General features: G+C 37.3%; 1 protein-coding gene across 1 annotated transcript; it reads left to right on the plus strand.

The window, feature by feature from the left end:
* The first annotated feature begins 1,194 nt into the window (after positions 1–1,194).
* Positions 1,195–7,786, plus strand: LOC102710104 (calcineurin B-like protein 3). Its single transcript, XM_006650255.3, has 8 exons — positions 1,195–1,659; positions 1,836–1,918; positions 2,038–2,097; positions 2,588–2,696; positions 3,707–3,759; positions 4,481–4,561; positions 5,478–5,590; positions 7,292–7,786. The coding sequence occupies exons 1-8, from the start codon at positions 1,539–1,541 to the stop codon at positions 7,347–7,349; spliced, it is 678 nt and encodes a 225-aa protein (XP_006650318.1). The 5' UTR covers positions 1,195–1,538; the 3' UTR covers positions 7,350–7,786.
* The last annotated feature ends 14,216 nt before the right edge of the window (positions 7,787–22,002 follow it).

A 22,002-nucleotide genomic window follows, 5' to 3' on the forward strand; every position in this document is an offset into this window, starting at 1 on the left:
GCATAATCGAAACCGTTTATTAATAATTAAAAAAATAATTTATATATAAAAATTTGTATACGTGTTCAAAGTGATTTAAAAATAAACTTAAAAAATAAAACACATAAAATCCTAAATTTTATTTTAAGTTTAAATTTTGATTTAAAAGCATCGGCATAAGCGAAAATTTTGGCACATCAGTTTGACGACAGCCACGTACGCCTCCCATGGGCTGTTGGTGGTCCTCTGCACGTTGTGATGTGACGAGCTAATCATCATCATCAAACCATCAAAGCAATAAAAAAAAATTTCTTCCAAAGTACTCGTCCGTCTTAAAAAAAATACTTTTAGCATATGTCATATATATCTATATAGAGATATAAAGATTAACATAACTTTCGTTTTTTTAAATCTCATTATATTTGTGCCATACTTTTTTAAATCACGATACATTTATCCTGCACTTTACCATATTCTCTTATAATAATTACTAAGAAGTAAATATTTATGAAACAAATATAAAAAATTAAAAATAAAGTATTTTTAAGACGGATGATACAGCAAAAAGGAAAGAAAAAACTCATCGCAGATCACAACAATTGGGGCTTTATGGCTTTTCTCTTGATGGCATAGTATGATCATGATTACGTCCATTTTAGAAATAAAATATATTTTTATATAAGACTCTCTCCGTGTCCACCATTTGACCATCCGTCTTATTTAAATTTTTTTAATAAATTATAAAAAAAATTAGTCACACGTAAAGTACTATTCATGATTTATCATCTACTAAAAACAAAAATATTAATCGTAATTTTTTAAATAAGATAAATCGTAATTTTTTAAATAAGATAAATAGTCAAAACATTATAGGTAAAAAATGCAAGATTGGTTTGTTTCGAGATGAAGGGTGTATATAATATTAATTATAAATTTAATGGACGTTTTAAATTCTGAATGACCTATCCAGTTTTCCTTGTCCACTTTATCTAAACAGTATTTTCATAGGATTACAGAATCGAGATACATATTAAGCTACTGATTAATAACTAAAATAAATTATTAAAATATTACAAAAACGATCTATATCGTCTTGCGCTCGTAACATGCTACGACACCATACGGATTGAGATACGTAACAGGGAAACCCAAAATAAAAAGGGTAGAAAATCACGGAAAAAACAGAACTCGAAAAAGGCTCCCGTTTTTCTCTTTTTATTTAATTTTTTTTTCCTCCGAGTCCCCCCCAAATCAAATCCACTCCAGCCGTACCACCGGCCGACGCCGACGCCGACGCCGACGACGAAGCCAGCGCCGCCGCCGGAAATCCTCGGGCCAGCCAACCAACCACGCGGATCCTCCGGCCGCTCCTGCGCGCCTCCTCGACCGAAATCCCTACCCGGTCCGGTCGAATCGCGCCTTCGCCGCGATCCGCGCCGCCGCTCCCTCCGATCCGACCCCGCGATTCCGCCCTGATCCTCCCGCCGCCGCGCCCCCAGTAGGCGCAGCCTGCCTGCCGATGCAAGGTTCGTTGCGGCGGGGAGAAGAGTAGCCGTACCATGTTGCAGTGTCTGGAGGGGGTGAGGCAGCTCTGCGGCGTGCTACTCAAGTGCTGCGACCTCGACCTCAAGCAGCCCAGGGGGCTCGAGGACCCCGAAGTCCTCGCCAGGGAGACCGTGTGTACGTCCGCGCTTACCAGCTCTCTCCCTCCCTCCCTCCCGTGCGAGTACTGCACCTCAGCTGTTGATTGCTGACTTAAAATTGCAATTTAATTGTGTTCCCCTTCCCTCTGTTGGTCGCGCCGCATGCGTGATCGCGGCGGCATTGGGTGGGTCTGCTTGTGTGCGTGCGTGCAGTTAGTGTGAGCGAGGTTGAGGCGTTGTATGAGCTGTTCAAGAGGATTAGCAGTGCGGTGATCGATGATGGGCTGATCAACAAGGTTGGTGGGCAATTGCCCTGTCTAGTCGATTGAAAAGGATGCCGTTTGTTAGTACTATGATTCATATGTTATTATGGCCGTAATCTTGGTTGTGATCGATTTGGATTGGTACGGTGCAGGAAGAGTTTCAGTTGGCGCTGTTCAAGACCAACAAGAAGGAGAGTTTATTTGCTGATCGCGTAAGTCTCCATTGCCCACGGTTTGCTGTTTGACTGTTCGTACAAATAAAACGGGGCTTTACTTCGTTCCTATGTTATCACTATGAAGCTTCCGTTCAAGACCCTGTATTGATAATCAGAAATACACACCAAATACCTACTTGCACAGTTACTATTTCTTAGTCTTTTTGGGATATGTCTTCAGCCCTTCTATTAATCTTAATTTTCAAGACAATGTGATGATCTTATTGTGTAGTTTGAATCTCGAGCAGTTCTTGACATCCTGTGGTACATTTTTGGGGATAATAATATAACTTGCCTACTGTGAAAAAATTACTGTGTCTGTTTACATTTGAAGTCAAATTAATTATGAAATCAGTTTGGTTATGCTCTGCAGCATCTTGATGATGCTATACATGTCCAAAAGGTCAACAGAGAATGATCTTGCCACATAATTTGCTTCCTATTATCATCATGGTCTATTTCCCTCAACATTTTCCTTGTCTTGCAGGTATTTGATTTATTTGATACAAAGCACAATGGCATTTTAGGATTTGAAGAATTTGCCCGTGCACTCTCAGTATTTCATCCAAATGCACCTCTTGACGAAAAAATTGACTGTAAGTTTACACCTAAAGTTTTGGCATCTGTGTGTCTAGCTTAACTCCAAAATAGAGTGGCATGTTTGATAGGAAATCTAGTAATGAAAAAGATACATGCATGGCTGGAAATTTATAATGAATACTTTACCAGAATGAAACATATTTATATGTCAAAAGTGCTACTACCTATTATATTCTGTACAGGGTTCCTTAAAATTGCAGAATAGAACCAGCTTACTAATTGCACCAATATTAAATTTTTATACTAAGGGGAAAAAAATAAAGGTTACATAGGCATGTTTTAACTACTTATAACAACACTCATGTTTATCATTTCTTTGTATCGCCTCCATTCTGCTGGACAGATTATTTAATTGGGTACTAACAGTGGTTGACAAAAAATCACGATTGGACAAATTGAAAACTAGTAATTTGCATTTGGAAACATGTACTACAAAGCTCGTAGTTATATTCTGTGAATCTGTAATGGCAGCTATATCATATTCGATGCAATCCGTACCATCTTGTCCATCTGATTTCTGTTGAAAACATGTAATTTTTAGGAATCCTGTAACCGCATGTCATGTATCATGTATAGTATGCATTCATCATCACACCATGTGGAGTCAGCAAATCATATTTGAGTTAGCCGTCTTGATTACGTTATCCTCTGACATGTATTAGTCATTTGATTTTCTTGTCATCTCCATGAATATAAATAAGACAAAATGCAACAATAGAAACAGTTCACAATATCCCAGAGATCTTTTGGCTTAGTTAATCACCTGCATTCTATTTACCCTCCTTTTGGATTTTTTTATTTTTTTTGGTGTTGGTCCAAGGATGATCTTTCTTAGAAGAAACATTAATAAGGAGTGTACTTGCCCTGCTTTGTTGATAATGCATTGCTATGACCTCATATGTTTTATTAGCATATGTTACGGCCTTATATTTCTGTATCTCCTGCTTTTATCATCAAGTGTTGTATGTGAAAAGAAATTCTTGCCGTAACTCTATAATCTTTGCAGTTTCTTTCCAGCTATACGATCTCAAGCAACAAGGCTTCATTGAAAGACAAGAGGTACTTTTCTATTTAGTATGTAATGTTTCTCTAATAAAAGTCAGCATGTATTATGTGAAGGTAACATTGTAATCATGGCCACTTTACTTGAAAGACCTAGGCTGTGTTCGGCTGGTGTTTAACTTATGCCCTGGCACGGAAAACGTAGTAATAGATTAGTACATGATTAATTAATTATTAATTATTAAAAAAATATATTAATATGATTTTTTAAAACAACTTTCCTATAGAAAATTTTTGTAAAAAATACACCGTTTAGCAGTTCAGGAAGTGTGCGCGCGGAAAATGAGATGGGATATGTTAACTAGCGGCCCTAGTATTTTCTGATTTGCTGGAAAAATAACCAGTTGCCAACTTAATTTCTTCTGCAATACCTCCCCTCTCCCCGCTTTGCATTTTTACCCATTTTTTATGTGTTTCATTGTATTCTCTAACTAATGGCCACGTATCTTCAAATGCTATGAGACTAACCGAATTCAAGTGGTACTTGTAGTAACCTTCCTCCTTATGGTTACCCTAATGCCACTTTATGTAGCCACTAATAGCATAGTTTGAAGTTTCTATTAAGTGTAATCGATAGTTTGAAGTTTTTACTTAATGTAATCGATATATATGTAAAATATTTGTTCCATAACTCAGAATACCATTTGCCTTATGCGTATAATGTAACTGATATCCTATTTTTGTCATGTTAACATATATTTCTATTTTTGGCTATTAGGTTAAGCAAATGGTTGTTGCTACACTTGCTGAGTCGGGAATGAATCTTTCAGATGACGTCATAGAGAGCATCATTGATAAGGTAAACATGAGTTGTTTCCTTCAACATATCAATTTGGCCAATTTTGCCATATGTCATCTTTAATCAATCATGATGAGCATTATTTTCCCTTTTCTGTTCTGAATACAAGATTTTGCTCCTGATATGCTGATGTAGGCACTTCAACTTATACACTGAGCATATTGTCCTACAATGTACTGTATGACTTCAGCTAGTAGTGCTCCTTATTTCATTTATGTTGTTGATTTAGGTAATTCAACTCACAGTTAAGTCATAATGCCAAAGCTTGCTATTAACATCTTTTTCTGAAAGACAATCTTATATTACCACATTGTTAAACAATTAAAATGCCACAAAATTGTGTACCTGGTAACACAATACTTATATTTATATTTGGAGATGCCGCTGTATTTGTGATACTACATCAGTACTTCTAAATGGAATATAGTTATATGCACATATCATTGCAGCAGCTGTCTTATGTATATTTCTTATTTAATTTACATTATTGTTAGGTTCATCGTGCTTTTTTTGAAAAGTAAAATCTAGCCCTATTATAATAAGAAGTATCCAAGTGTCAATCTTCTATTTTTCTTTTTTTAACAAACGAGGTGATTTACAGAAATTTTATTATTAGTAGTCTAAAGTAGGACCTTTATCATGTATGGCATTTATAGTTTGTCATCTTTTTCTTCTGCATGGTACAGTGTTTAAACTTTCCATAAACGCAATACTTCTTAGTAACCCTCTGGTTTCTGGTAACTGAGCATTTATGTCACAAATCATGCATAGCCATATTTTTGTTGTTGGGCCAAATCTAGTGATGTGGCCATCCACAGGTTGTACTACATGCTTTGTTGCTACCTTTATATTTTACAAACTGCCACTTCTTGTGATTATATTAATCTGTTTATATTATTTTCTATGTTTCTGCAAGACATTTGAGGAGGCTGACACAAAACATGATGGGAAAATTGATAAAGAAGAATGGCGCAATCTAGTTCTTAGACATCCTTCTTTACTAAAGAACATGACACTCCAGTACCTCAAGTAAGATATGTTAAACTTGTTTGTGCATAGTTTTTCTATTTACTTTACAACTGATCATTTACATTTGTCTCATCTGGAGTTGTATCGTAAAACACTTAATTGTATTTTGAGTTATGGTTAAGATGAATCTGTAAGGCTCACAGGTTGCTATTGAGTGGCAGACAGTAGAGAATATCTGTGAAAATTTTCCCTAATCCCTAGTACAGAATCTCACTGTTAAACAGAATATGAAACCACATGCATTATTTAGATGATATTTGAATACAATGAAAATAGTATGATGTCCCAGATTCAACCAAGCGAGCTTGTGGTTGCCCTCTGATATAAAGGGATATATTATAGCATCATGTTGTCATTATTACATTTTACAGAGTTTGTCTTCCCATGGAGAGGAAGCAAAATTAATTTCATTATCGGAGGAGTGAATACAACAAAACTGTACATATTGTGGACAAACTATTAGTTTGTATTTCACAAAATTGCACATACTTTGGCATGACATTTTGAGGAACTACACATTTTTTGATTCCATTAAATATGATAAAACCTAACTGTGGAACCCACCTATCACTAGGACAGCCTGTCTAACTAATTAATTGTGGTAAATGTATAGTTTTCTAATAACTGTGCAAAAGTACATGTGTTTCACCAAAGTATTCTCCTACAGACATGCTATGCATGCATTTTTAGAGTGACCCTAATTTGTTGTCAAAAAATGTGGGCAGGATTATCGCCCTATGTGATGCATACAACGCACATAGCAGGTTTTAATATATGATGTTAGTTTAGGCCCAAAATGTATTACGATAAATGAAATAGATGATTTTTTTATGCATAATAACTCCCCTATTTTTTAATTTTCCTTGCATTGTCTTTTGGTAGGAATTTTCCTTCTATTTTCCCTCCAAATATTGGATTTTTAACTTCAATATTTAATCAATTTATGGTAAATTGACAGCCCCATTTTCAATATTTTTAATTTGTTCAGAAAAGTTGTAGTTTCGATGATTCCATAAAGTGATGGCTAATTTTGATTGTTTGTGTTCCTTAACTATTGGAATTTTTAATCAATTTATGCTAAATAACAACCTCATTTTAATCTTTTTTATTTTAATTTGTTTTAGAGTAGTTTGGGTGAATCCACAGAGTGATGGCTAATTTTGATTTTTTGTGTTCCTAAATATAACTTGAGAACTACTCGTTTTCACAGATATGTTTTTATCAATAAATAGTTTTACCACATTTCAGAAAACCTTGCATGTTTTGTTAAACTTAATCAGAAATCTGTACTCTGAAAAATTACACATGTTTCTCGCCAAGAGGTAGGTCCTGCTTGCATACATTGATTGCGTGCTAATAAATCCTCTCTTCTTAAAGCCCAAGACAAAGAAATGCAAGTAAATACTCTCGATTAATTCCTTTTATGTGGATCCAGTAATCCACATGTCAAGGTGGATTTCACATGTTATGCTTTTTGGTGTTTAACATGAATCAACAAATACTAAGTTTACTTCAACATTCTGCATTATGCATAGTTATCTGAAACTGCAACCGATAGTATTCAGATATTGTCAAGTAGCTGTATTTTTGTGAGATAGGCGCTTGTTTTTATTCAGTGTAGATCCTTTTGTCTTTCATCTTTTAGTTATTTTTTCTTTGGTTACTCCATTTCACAGACTTAACCATATCTACTTTGGACAGGGACATCACTACTACATTTCCAAGCTTTGTCTTCCACTCTCAGGTTGACGATACCTGAAATCCTGTGAAATTTCCCCCCACCAATGGAATATCAGAAGGTAGTCTTGCCGCTTTATGAAGCTTTGTTATGGTTAGTTCAGCACGTTGGCTGAAGCCATAAAGTCCCAAATATTATCACATCCTGCAGTTGAGAAATCAATCATTTCCAGATTGTTAATAATATATACATTTTGTTGCTTCTAGTCGGGAAGTCTGAAATCTTTCAGCCATTGATCGCCGTATCAATTTTCTTATTCCAATTTTCTGTTTTTCTTTCTGTTGGTTTATTGGTTAGTAGTCGATCTAATTGTTTGAGGATATCTTTGTGTATAAAGTCGGTGCTGTTCTTTAGTGAAGTGTAATTATTGCAGCAAGTTTTCTACTGTATATTGCAGATTGACTAAATATAGCAGGAATGCCCTAGTTGATTTAAGTCATTTACTGCCTAATTATCATCTAGTTCCATAAACTCGAAAACTGCATCTTTGGCCCCCAAACTTGCTAATTAGTGAATGCAGTCAAGCGCCGCCAACTTCTGGGAAGATGGTAGCTGTCCAACACAGGCCATTGTACCCTTTTTTGCGCCTTTGGTTTTCAGTTGGTTTGGATTGGCTATGCAATTAGACTAGATTGGTTGGGACTATATAATGATTAATATCGACTTGGACTGATATGGATTGTATGCTATGCGACAAACATAGCAGGTTGGATTTGGATTGATTTTCATTCCATCGGCACCCTTGATATTTAGGTGGTGATCGTTTGATTTTTTTTAAGGAAAAACCAAACAATATATTTGTAAACTAAAAATAATTTATAATAAAATTTTTATATATGTGTTCTTAGGGATTAAAAAACAAAGCTGGAAAATAAACTACGATAAAAATTTTTAAAATTAACTCTAAATTCAAGGTTAAAAATATAATTTTTATCTTATAAGCGAAAAGACAAGGTATCAATGAGCTCTCACCTACTACCGTCACGTTGAGCTGATGGATAGGTTAATGCATTATGCAGATTATAGATCACCAGATGGGCTGATCGCTCAGCATGGCCTAGGCATGACTGGGCTCGTGTCGAAATCTGTTGAGCCGGGCCTGCCTACGGGATGTACTGAAGGCCTATGCATGACTCAGTAACACTTAGACCATGCTAACCCGGTCCGAAGGCACTGTGGCCATCGTGCTTATTCAGTAAATAAGTATGTTATCTCACTCACCTCTTTGGTTTATGTGAATAAGTTTATTTTTTTCTCTTTTTCTTCGGGCTCTGTCTTATATGGCTATAATAAGTTTGTTTTACACAGGGGTGACTATAATAAGTTTGTTTTACACAGGGACGGAGCCAGCCTCATTTTATGGTATCAGATGACACCAATGATTTTTGGTCATCTCTATTACAAATTGATATTTCTAATGTGTATTTATAAAATAATTTAATAATATAATAGAGAAGACATCAATGGTGTTAAATACTAGTTTCGCTCCTGGTTTTACATATCTCTTCTCTTTGGACTAAGTTTTATATGAGTGAATTAAATCTATTATAGATACCTTAATAATTTTTTTATTTCCTACTAATTGGACTAGGGCACTAGGGCATGCCAGGCCGGCCCTAGGCACGACCCAAGTGTCGGACCAAACCGGCACGGGCACGAGTGCACGACACGTTGGGTCTTGGATCTTATGGCCATCTATAATGCAGATGGCTCTGTCGATCGACTCATCCTCCACCGCCGTCCCTTCCCTCCTCTCACTATGCTAACAGTCGCCATTGCTCCTGCCCTAGAGCTCTCGTGCCTGGTCATCACCACTGCCATGACACGAGCTCCTCTTCTGCCGTGTCATAACTGTTGTTGTTTCTCTTCTAATTAAAATCGAACACAACATTGGAGTTCTCTATGAAATGCAGATCATTTTCCCTCTGCATCATCGTTGTCAGAGCTCGTGACGATGGCAGCTGGGAATGAGAACTAGAGCGTCATGGCCGTGGGATCTCGACAATGACCACGGAGAGCTGGACGGTAGCAGCTCCAAGAAGAAGCCAGAGAATAAAAGAGAGAAATAAGGGGAAGGGAAAAAAGAAAAGAAAGAAAATTAAAAGAAATCTTATGACATGTCCCAACTATCATTTGGTGTAAGCTAGGTTGGTGGAGGTGCCATATGTCGGAATTTGGACATATCCTAAGAGCAAGTTCAGGGCATCTAAAGTTGCAATTTTCAAATTTATGGACATAGATATGTACTCATATTATATTATATACAATTAATTTTTGCTCCACACTTTTTGGATATTATTTCGTTCCTGCCATTGTTCTATTTATGTTTTTTATTTTTTGGTTTCCTTTTATATATTGACGGAGCTTTTTTATCATTTTTAAAAAGTAACTTAATGTACCAAGAATTTTAGTAAAAAAAAGATACAGTGCACCTGAAGATATCATATTTTTTACACTAAAAAAATATGATAGCTTGATGTATTTTTCTAAGCATGGTAAAAACAGCTCATATCGCTGAGTTTTCACTTTTCAGCTGGACCTAAGGTCAAACCCGATGGCTTGGGGAGCTGTTTGGGCGGCTCCTTGAATCACGTACGTTTTTTGCAGTGTCAAGCGAGTGAGCCCTTTTTGATGGGTGGTCAGCGCGATCGTCTTTTTGTGTTCTGACCACGCCGACCATGCACCTCAACACTACGCACGGACGGAGAAGGAGAAGAAGCCTGATGGATGACCAACCGCATCAAAAGCATGCCGTGTCACGAGCTCCAACCCTGTCTATTTGGTGGGTTATTTTGCGAATTCACAGCATAATTTAGGCCGTGTTCGGTTTGGGTTGTGGGTTAGGACCGGGGTAAGTTATTCGGTACGAAAAACGTAATAATAGATTAATACGTAATTAATTAATTATTAAAAATTTAAGAATAGATTAATATGATATTTTAAAATATATAAACAATTTTTTGTAAAAAAATATATACTGTTTAATAATTCGGGAAGCGTATGCGTGAAAAATGAGGAAATTTGGATAGTTAAGGGTATAGCCGAACGCGGCCTTAGTCACATATTATTCGCGGTTCCCGAATGTAAAAGTACTGAAAAATTAGATCAAACTAAAGTTTTCCAGGCTAGGCGCTCTGGTTAACTTGCACCGGGATGACAAATTATTTTGTAGACTGGGCAAGTGTAGACGGCTAATTAAGTTTATCATCTCACCAGCAGGGTCCCCGTAACATGCTCATAACTAATGGCTCAAATTTATCATATGTAACAGCTCCGCTAGCCGTTCCATACTTATATGGTTAATAATGTGGAGCCTTGTCATCTGGGCCGAGTTTAGAGGAGTTTTAATTTGACAACGTACGTACGATATTGTTGACGCTGAAAATAATAATCAACGGTCACACACGTAGGTCTGGGGATCAATCTTAGACCACTCCAACGCAGGATCTAATTCTTAGAGATACTGACCATGCCAGTCAGTTTGATCCTGTAACTGACAAGATATAACAAGAAAAACAGTTAACCCTGAAACCGCCATCGGTTGGATAGCCGATACCGTCCCAGGACCCTAGCCGATAGACTAGACGATCGGCTTTATAGGAATTTCATGATAACAATTATAAATATGCCTAATCAGCTAAGTCAGAAGCAGGATAAATATCAGATAAGCCAATCGGCAAGTCAATCTCGAAAGATCGGACCCAACCGAGACAGACTCAAGATCAATCGGCCGATCGGACCACTCTGATGTTTATCATCCGTTAAATTATCAGCCGATATAAGACTAAACATGAAATTTGTATGTAAACTGGAATGCTATACTAATTATTCGCATAAAACAATATCGCCCAATGGCATACGCGCTCACCCTAGACCTAGAAGATCGAACCTAATCGAGACAGTACAGATCTAAGCAACCACGTATGACATTAGATAAATATTATAGTATATGAATAATAAGATAGCAAAACAGCGTAATCCACCAACTAATCTACTAAACTCAACCGATCGGACAAATTTCTATAGATAGATTACACCAAACATACATAGGTCAGACCTAACCGAGACAGTATACAGTTCAACATAATATAACGATAGAAACATGAAGATCGATAAGTTTAACCAACCAATTGGCAGACTACTTAAGATAATGCTGGCTAACACTCCAGCAATAAGCCTCTACGAACCCTTGATTCAACTTGACAACATAGATCTATTAAACCAGATTGATCGGACTGAACCGAGACAGAATCAGGCTGACTAAAACGATGCTATTGGATCGAAAGAAGGAACTCGTAGAAACTTGAACGAATGCTAATACTACTTCTAATCAACGTAGATCAAAAGTAATAATAGAACTCAGCCCGCTGATCAACCAAGCAGAAGATCGGATTTAACCGAGATAGTCCTGTCTTAGTTGATCCACGGGTTTTGACGAACTAGAACTTACATTGCGAAGCTGACAAACCCCATGCCGAAAGATCAAGCAAGTCAAAGATTTGAGGCGATGCGCCAAGTTGAATTGATCTGAAGATATTTACAAACACCCCGAGCACCTATATTTATAGCCCCGGGAAACAACTAACCGAATAAGAATCCGCTACTACCTAACTTTACATTATTCGGACTCTAATTAAACAACAGAATCCTAAACAAACTTTGAGATAAACCTTAACTAAATTACATGAACTTATGGTTAAATACTGGACTTATCTCCAGGCTATGGGCTCAATCGGACTCCAATCCTTGTCCGATTTGGACTCTATCGGCCACAATCCCTTTGCGCCCAGCTTCCTGTTTCCAGCCGATTCAAGCTTCCTTGCCCGATTCGGTCTTTAACCATGTTTCACCCAATAACGCTCATTTACCAAAATCTGGCGTTAACAGATATCTTCTTATATAATCTTCAGAAGTTAGAAACTTTCATAAACAACACTCAACTTCTGAGAATTCGTAATGATAGAATCCTGAAAATGAACTTGAAGCCAGAAGCCGAAAACCCCACAATTTCCAAATTTTGAGAAGATGTCTTCTCACCAGCTACTTATCATAATCTTAATATCCCCAAATTAGACCCTATAGTATATTGGTTCCCCACCCATTATAGATGATTCACGTATGTAATAGCTAAAGATGTGGAATCGTTACTAATAACAAACTAAGAAAAAAAACATAAAAAGCCATTAGTAATGACTCAAGATGTGGAGCCATTACGAATAGGAAACCAAAGTAGGAAAAAAGAGCAAAATCAACCGCTTATCCTAGAAATCTAGCATAGATGCTCGAAGATGGATTGGGAAGAGGCATGGAAGAAGCTCCTTCGGGTTGACCTCCATGGTCGGTGTCGTTGCCATCTTCTTGAACTGGCGAGGGGAGGGAGCTATGGCAACATAGTGAGTACGGGGAGGCGCCAGATCCATTGCCTAGTCCACCTGGAAAGAAGGAAGGGGATCAAGTAGCATGGCAAAAGGACCTTGTACATGGGAAGGCGTTGTCATTGCCATGTAATGGGGAGAGGGAGTAACGGCGGTAAGCACAAGGAAGGATGGAGCAATGGCTAAGGGGGAGGGGGCAAGCGGGTAAAGGCAGGAGGAAGGGCTGGTGTGGTGCAGGTGGAGGACCAACACCGTCAATGTGGCCACCATGTTGGGGGAAACGAAGATGCAGCTACCACCGTACTAGCTAGGGAGAACAAGAATCAATTATCGACGCGCAATAGGTGCCGTGCTAGGGAGAGACGGTTGGCCTCTACTCTAGACACACATATATACGTAGTAGAAAAAGAAACATAAATCCTATGAAGAGAAACAAGAAAAAACTCATGTCAATGTGGCCACCATGTTGGGGGGAAATGAATTAAGATGTAGCTGCCACCATACTAAGGAGAGCAAGAATCACTTATCGAGCGCAACGGGCGCCGTGCTAGGGAGAGACGGTTGGCCGCCACTCTATGACACATATATGTAGAAAAAGAAACATAAATCCTATGAAGAGACACAAGAAAAAACTCCTTTGATAATATGTGATGGTGATTTTTCAATGATTATATAGTTGTGTTGTATTTTTGGCATGGTATATTTACCATATTAAAACAAACTATACAAGTTGAATAATCTAAACTTAAAATCCTATGTACGCCACTGCTCGTTCACCGAGCTCGAGTGGAGAGATGGGAGATACGTGGGGAGCAAAGGGGGAGATGGAGTGATGACAGAGAGGCCGAGCTTAGGTTGGGATATGATGAGAGCATAAGGGTATATTCAATACAGAGTGCTAAAACAGGTACTTAGAAAAGAGAAAATGTTAAGCACCTTGCATAAGAGCTTGGTGTTTCAACACAGGGGAACAAGCTGATGCTTGATAGAGTATGTGTCCGTGCTTATTTTTCATTACGTGTAAGTAGTTGTAATGCTCAAACGTCGATGCTAGAGAAAGCAACATCTTCCTGATATAAGTGTCGTACAGTTACGATCTAAAAGAAAAAGAACCGCCTTTTCTCTTAAGCATCCATGATCCATCTAAGCATCACGTTGTGGATGCCTTAAGGAGATTTGGCTCGGGTGAGGAGATGAGAGGATAAGGCCTTTTTAGGCTGAGGAGGGACCATCTGTAACGTCTCTCATGCGAGCTCTTACAATGTGCTAACATATTCACATAGTGACTCTTAATCAACATATTATTTGGCTTGTTTCTTCATTTGTTCGCCGGTTTGTCACATGCAACATATGTGCTGTCTCTCTCACATAATCAACTCTCTCGTCGCATCAAATTTCATCATATATGACAAGCTATTAATTACCATGGACATTAATTATAATTGGGAATACCCTTGATAAGGAGCCTAATTAATGAACTCAAGTAAAACAGCCCATGTGTATGTTTAAAATTAAAAAGAGGAAAAATCTCGAGCCATATCATACAACTATACAAGTAGTTATTAACCAATATATATTTGATGTCAAACCATAAATCAACTAGACAAATACATCACTACGTTTCGTGAATATATATATATGTAACTCTTCACCCCATGCATATCCAAGCATGCATGCTGAAAACTGAAACGACTGACAGTTTCTTTCTCTTACAAAGCAAACACGTACACAAATATATACGTGGATTAGTAGCACGTAAAACTTCAAGTATAAACTAATGAACCGCCGGTATATATGTATGTATGTATGTATGTATGTATGTATGTATGCATGGATTCTTGCACGAGGCAGGCAGGCACTCTCAAGTGAGTCGAGAGATCAGCTAGTGATGAATGTTTGGATTGTTGGAATGGTTGGAGTGAGTGGATCCATCCATCTTCGACTCCCTCTCGACGTCCGGCGCCGCCGCCACCAGCCGGCGGCCACCGTGCTGCTGCTGATGGCCAATCAGCAATGCAGCAGCAGCCTCCTTGTCGTCGTCGTGCAGTGGCCTCGTCGCCGCCACGCCGCCGCCGCCGCCGCCGGGGCAGTACGCCGGCGCCGTGGCTAACAACAAGATCAGAACCATTATTCCCATCACCACCAAACGAGCCATGGCACCTGTTCCTATGTAATATTGTGTGTTTTGTGGCTTGTAGTTTGTGTGTTGTGTGATTCTGAGACAGATTGTGTAGTGCAATGAGGCTATATATCTATGGCTTAGGATGTATGCATGCATATTTATAGAAGGAGAAATAATGTAACTGTGCATTACATTGCATGCATCTACACTAGTGAGAACTTGACGAGGAAATATGGTATGTCAAGTTCGCACTCTTTACAAAAAAGCTAATTAATAGCTTAGCGATCAGCAAAAATGGTAACACGACGACACGATGACGTAGCGCGTGTGATGAGATCGAGTCCAAGTGGTGTATTAGCGTCAACACGCTCGTGCCAACTGCTTTAATCAGTTTACTACAGTAATATATAATTCTTTCCAACAAAAACTACATTAATATAATTAATTTGTGTGCTTTTACCCCCTAGTGTTTCATAATGTTCAGGGGCGGAGCTACATAGGCACAGTGGTTCACATGAACCCGGTTAAAAAAAAATATAGTTAGAGTTGTCTATTTTCACCATATAGGCATCGCTTCTAATCCAAACCTAGGCACCTGTAGCAACATAACCTTAATTCCAATGACTAAAATATAAATGAGTGGTACTCCCTCTATATTTTTATGTATGACACCGTTGACTTTTAGAATCACGTTTGATCATTCGTCTTATTCAAAATTTATATCCAAATATACAAAATTATAATGCATAATTAAAGTTTCTATAAATAAATCATATTATAACAAAATAATTAATAATTATATGATTTTTTTAATAAGACGAAGGGTCAAACATGGACCTAAAAGTCAATGGCGTCATATAAAAAATATTGAGGGAGTACCTCTTTATATCTTATTGTAGCTCCACCTATAATCCTGTTATATACTATATGTTTACTACTACAGAATCACCAATATATATAGGTGATGGTTGATAGGCGCTAATTCATTCAAAATCAGTATCTATTGGATCATTTTCCGTCTATGCGGTATGGAAAAATATGGAAGCATTACCTATATAATGAAATATAGGTACGGTATCGGTTTCGGCCCCATACATAAATTAATCGACCCTATAATATATGTGCTAGTTCAAAACACAATCCGATAATTATGAGCTAGGGCACCGACGGACATTGATGTTGTTTTGGGGATGCCAGTTGAAAATTCAGCACCCTTGATATGTTATCAACTGACAGCTAAGTGCTTTTCAGTTTTAGTGCTCTTAACTCCTATATATACACTCAATCCACTACGTAATCTGATCATTCTATTGTTAATTTATGATTTCTTAATTATGTTTTGAACAAAAAAAATTATGAGCGCATGTCAGCCCTTCCATTAATCCTTTCTCTTTTTCTCTTTTCTTTTATTTCTATGTATTTTTTACTGTCCACCAATTATAATATATTACTCCTATCAAGGTTGAGAAGATAGATTTTACCTGCATTCTAGGTATTTCCTCAACTTATTTATTTGCTTCATGCAAATCCCTAAATCAATCAAATGCGTAAGGTATAGTAAAATACTACATGAAAGACAAAAAAGGCAAGCACACTAGCTTGTCTCTCCATGATCAACTGTGCATGCAAAGACATACCAAAGGGGCAACATCCATAAAAAACAGGGGCATATCAAAACAATAAGTGGATACTTAATTTTATTTTTTAATTAAAACAGTGAAATCTCTATGGTATATATTTGTAACACCCCAGACCATTTGAAGCTTGTTAGTAGTGTGTGTTTGACCTATGTGATCTAGAAGTGGAAGTGCAGTGGTGGTTTAATACCACCTTGGAAGACGAGAGCCTGCTTATAAGCCTTGGTGCTTCAACCATGATATCCACGGGTTAACCCTTTTACACGAAGCGAGGACAAAAGTATAAGCGGGATACCATGCAAACGTTGGTCCGCTCAACGTGTAGAGCGTACTAATACGGATTTTAGAGTCAGAGTATTACAATTGGTATTAGAACATAAACCTCTGTTATATGATACATGTGCGTTAGGCCATGGTTTGCACCAGAGGGGAGCCAAGCCGTGTAAACGGTGAGCTACCGCTTAAGAGGGGTGAATGTAACACCCCAGCCTATTTGAAGCCTGTTAGTAATGTGTTTGGCTTATGTGGCCAAGAAGTGAAAGTGTAGTGGTGGTTTAGTTACCACCTTGAAAGTATAGTAGGTGGGTGAGGGTCTGCTTAATAAGCCTTGGTGCTTCAACTATGATATCCCCGGATTAACCCTTTTACACGAAGAGAGAACGAAAGTATAATCGAGATACCATGCGAACGCGGGTCCACTCAACGTGTAGAGAGGATTAATGCGGATTTTGGAGTCAATATGTTACAATATTCAATTAAATTAAAAGTAGCCAAATAAGTTATATACCTGTAATAAACATATTTTACTTTCGAACCTTGAATATTATTGTTATGAGAAACAAAGTTAAATATGTTTTTGAAATTCCAAATTATTCCAAAGAAGTCCATTATAAACTGAAATGCAAGCCATACTGTTTTCCCCTTCAGTTTGTGAGATGCAATATAATTAAAAAGATGGAATATCACTGGAATGATTTTATAATTGATCACAAATTTTCATGTTAAGACACTAAGGAACTAAATATTATTCCCTGTAATGGACTAATTGCCATCAAGAGCATAAACATATATATTCAGACAATTTAGATAACTCGCATAATATGTTTAATTAATTATCGCATAATATGTTTAATTAATTATCTCAAATAGTTCCAAATGATTTGGTTATATAGACAACATACATAATCCTATAAATCATATTAAGCTACATGTTAGACCGTCTGTTAATCAATAGGCAACAATCTTGTATCTCCTATCTATCTTTCCTCTCCACACCATAAAAAAAAATCCTACGTGCCATATTCTCACAGACCCTGGGGTCACACCATTGTTCATAACCTGTAGTATTTAATCAATAATAATTGATGCTACTACTTACGTACGACCCATCCAGGATTACATAGCTAGAAATGTTCTTATTTTGAAACTTAGATCGAAACACAATAAGTGATTGTCCACAAAGTTGTGGTTCACCCTGAGAATTAAGATCATCTGCGCAAGATAGCGCTTGCAGCAATTGGTAGCTACTATCTTCATCTCCAAAAGACTTTTTTTTAAATCTTATTTGCTTTGTTCCATGAAGACTTTATTTTTGAGAAACTATTGCATCGAGTTTGGTAAAACACGAGACAAATGTATTAAGATTTAAAAAATACGTAGTGAACATATGCTTTGTGGTTCGAAAAAATGAAGGACATTATAGTCTTTATAACTTTGTATAGGTACTAGCTAAATGCTCATGCGTTGCAATGGGATTTTAATAAAAGAATTTGTCAGACGTATATGAACTTGTTGAGTTAAGACTTGCGCAAAAAGTGACTTAAAATTATTGACAACGTAATTGTGCATATGCGATTATAATTAGCACGTCATAATCGTATACACGAAGCGTCATTGTGAAAGTAAAAACAAAGAGCGAATCACTGGCTGGCTAGCTATAGGTTTGAACCAATATTTCGTTGAACATACGCTAAGAAAAAGAGAAAAAGAGAAAGAAATGGTGCTGCCGGATTTTAATAACATATTAATAATATTTTTAAATATAAATTATTAGACTTTTAAATGTTAAATGTTGGCCAAAAGAATAAAAGCCCAATCAAATATCTAACCTAATCTAACCCAACCCACACCTAACCCCACCCCACCTGCTCTCTCTCCCTCAACTCTCTCCCCCACTCTCTCCCTCACACGTGGCAGCGGCCCAACAGCAGGGACGGCGTGGCTCGCCAACCGAGAGCGATGATGCGGCAGCGGGGTAGTAGGGGAGGGGGCGGTGGCCGGGTGCAGCGGGGGTGTGCCGTGAGGGGCTGCAGGGCAGCGACAGGATGGCGCGAGCTCTGACGCAGCGGGGGAGGGGGGCGACAGGCGGGCGCAGTGGGGCAGTGGCTGGGTGCGACAGCGGGGCGGCGCGAGCTCCGGCGCGGCAAGGGGCTGTGTGGCGGCGACCGGGTGCAACGGTGGGGTGGCACGAGCTCCGGCGAGGCTCGGGACGGCACGCCTCCCTCCACCGGCGTCATCCTCCCTCTGTCGGCCCGTTCTCCCTCAGTGCAGTACTCCCTCCTCTCTCTTTGTAGCATTTTTAGGGTCTACATCTTATTGGCTCTAGATTCACTCTCACCCACATTAGAGTCGTCTTTTTAGTATGTATGGTATAGATATATGACATATATTAAAAATAAAGTTTTTTTCAGGACAAACGAAGTAGCATGTGTACGTTGTGCATGCATATAGTCAAATAAAAACAGACATTTTCACTTATGGTTCCTATCTACGCAGATGTTTCGCAGCTCGTTCTTCTTGCCTTTGATCGATAAAGCTCTCTGTCCTGGATGATAGATGCTGTCGTAGAGTTAGAACTTCATGTACTTCTCTTACAACTTCGCTCCATCCTTCCGTAAATATTTAACGTCGTTGATTTTTTTATATATTTTTGACTATTCATTTTATTAAAAAATTACATAATTATTAATTATTTTTATATTATTTTATTTATTGTTAACTATATTTTTATGCATATATAGCTTTACATATTTGACAAAAAAATTTGAATAAGACGAATAGTCAAATATTTATAAAAAATTTAATGGTGTCAAATATTTAGTGACGGAGGTAGTAATTTTTATTATTAGTCAAAGTAGCCTCCTTTGTATAAAAATATGTGTTTTAATTCTCCAAGAATGTACGACGATGACTTAACAGCTAGCGTTTGTCCTGCTTTAGACTAATTAATAACACACGCATGAACCACGAGCTGATTAACATTTCATTGGAATCTCTCATCTCATGATGATGTTTTTCATGCCTTTTGCCGACATGCTTGCTAATGCACACCTGCTGACCTGCATGCCCATTTCAGTGTTTTCTAGCTAGCTTCCACACACATGCATGGAGTCAATGATAATGGCTTAACACATTATCTAAGGTGGTAAATAATTCCTTTCTCATTGTTTTTGGGTGGAATTGCATGCCAATTTTCAATGGCAACGTGAGTCAGGCTGCCGGATTAGGAAGGAATTTGGGTGGAGTTGTGTGAGATGGGACACAAAGGCATGCATCTTATGGGTTGGAGGTGATTTTCTGGGTGTTTTATAGAAAAAAAACCAAACATCATATTTGCATACACAAAATAATTTGTGAATAAAAAAATTATATACGTATTTTTAGCGATTTAAAAGCCAATGCGAGAAAATAAATTTCGGTAAAAACCCTAACTCTTTCTTTCTAATAAGAATGACATTACTATTAGATTTATTATTAAACAAACTATTGTAGTACACAACTCGTTAATTATTTGAAATAACTAATTTTCAGAAATGCTATTGGTTAAAGTAGCATCTCAAAAACTTCGCCGAGTTCCAAGTGCAGCTATATCTCGTAACAAAGGGAGTTTTATATTTTTGCGGTCCCTACGTGGTTGCAAGTCCAAATTGTGTATCAGTAAAAAGTATGTTGATTTCTAGGTGCAATGTCCTGAAATCTTTTCTTTTGAAAATAGAGTGCCTTCTTTACATGGCCATGGCTCCAAAAATTTCTGCTGCCAGTGCGGAAGATTCACGCAATTCTTGGTCCAATATTTCAGTTCAGATTGGCGCATTCACTTTTACTGTGAAGCAAGGAAAATTTGATCGTGTTGAAAACTACAGATAATTAAGTACTGATGGTATTATACTTAGCAATTAATCTGTGCAAGAAACTAGAGAAGGGATAACAAATTTCTATGATGGACGGTTCCAAATAATTAATGCAACTAGACCGCTCAGTTCGGATTGGACTTTTGCTGGCCAAGTATTTGGCTTTGTTTATTTTGCGTGGCTCTGGTAATGCATGATTAATAGTGTATCAGCATTAGCAAAAGCTATTAGCTAGATTGTTATATTATTTTCCTAGCTTGGACCTAGCGAGGAGCGACGTGTGATATGTACAGTGTGTTGCAACTTGCAAGTTTTGAGCGTTAGTCTCAAATCAAGCTTCAGACAGTCTAACAATTTAATTACTTCGGTACACCAACAAACTCCCATATATGTCTAGGCTATATATTTATCGATATAAAGGTTAGATATGGCTAAACAAATCTTTTAGGGTGGTTCACCGTAACAATGACAAGTCTACGTAATCCAAAGTAAAAAAATACTCCCTCCGGTTACTGATACACGACGTTTTGGACGATGAACTGAACTAACTTTTGCCTAAGATTGTTTGTCCTAACGTCAAATATTAAAGATCGGAGGAGTATATGTTTAAGGGTGATCCAAAAAATAAAACTTGATAAAAAAGGGGCCTAGAGTATGATCTATCCTAAACAAAATGCTGATAAAAATTAGCTAGATCTATCCTTTGTTAGATGTAGATAAGAAATTATCTGATTTTTATAGCTATTTTATGATATAAATAATAGAATTAACTATTATAAAGCTAAAATTATACTTTAGATTTATATATAGAGGGGGTTATCATTTTGCCTTTTTAGGATAAAGACAATAACATATTTGTAAAAATATAATTTGGAAAGAAAAGCAAAATCTTTATATACGTGTTCTTAACTGTATAAAAACAAAGACTAAAAATAAACTGCTATAAAAACCTCCAAAATCAAATCAAAATTTAAGTTTGGAAATTTAAAATTTGACTTATAAGTATAAACAGAAACGAAAAGAATGAGGGTGAGAAACTTTTTTAACAACAACACTGTATAGCGGTTCGGAAAGCACGTACGTAAAAACCAAGAATTAATCTGGATAAAAAGAATGCGTCCTAATTGGGCCAATCTTTCAGTCAACCACTCAACCCAAACCGGCAAAGTTAACTTTTTACCACTCTTTTACCACTCTTATTAGTGAGTGGTAATAAATTTATTGCTTTTGCTTAAAGTGTTGCGAGAGTAATTAAACTACATTCATAATGAATAGCAAATATTTTTTATCTTTAGTTTTTAAAAAATATTTATAGGACTATATTTTCATTTTAAAAAATTACAAAACTAACGTCCTCGCGCCCAACCAACGAGCGCAGTGTTTAAAACACCTTGTTGGTCGTGGTTGTCG

This window comes from Oryza brachyantha, chromosome 3 (genome assembly GCF_000231095.2).
Source record: "Oryza brachyantha chromosome 3, ObraRS2, whole genome shotgun sequence".
Taxonomy (NCBI): Eukaryota; Viridiplantae; Streptophyta; class Magnoliopsida; order Poales; family Poaceae; genus Oryza; species Oryza brachyantha.

What these genes read in the sequence shown, in the direction of transcription:
- LOC102710104 (XM_006650255.3), top strand. Translation starts at nt 1,539, where the DNA reads ATGTTGCAGTGTCTGGAGGGGGTGAGGCAGCTCTGCGGCGTGCTACTC. An exon ending in GCTTCATTGAAAGACAAGAG is followed by an intron (nt 3,760 to 4,480) that starts GTACTTTTCTAT and finishes TTTGGCTATTAG; the next exon opens with GTTAAGCAAATGGTTGTTGC. An exon ending in ATGACACTCCAGTACCTCAA is followed by an intron (nt 5,591 to 7,291) that starts GTAAGATATGTT and finishes TACTTTGGACAG; the next exon opens with GGACATCACTACTACATTTC.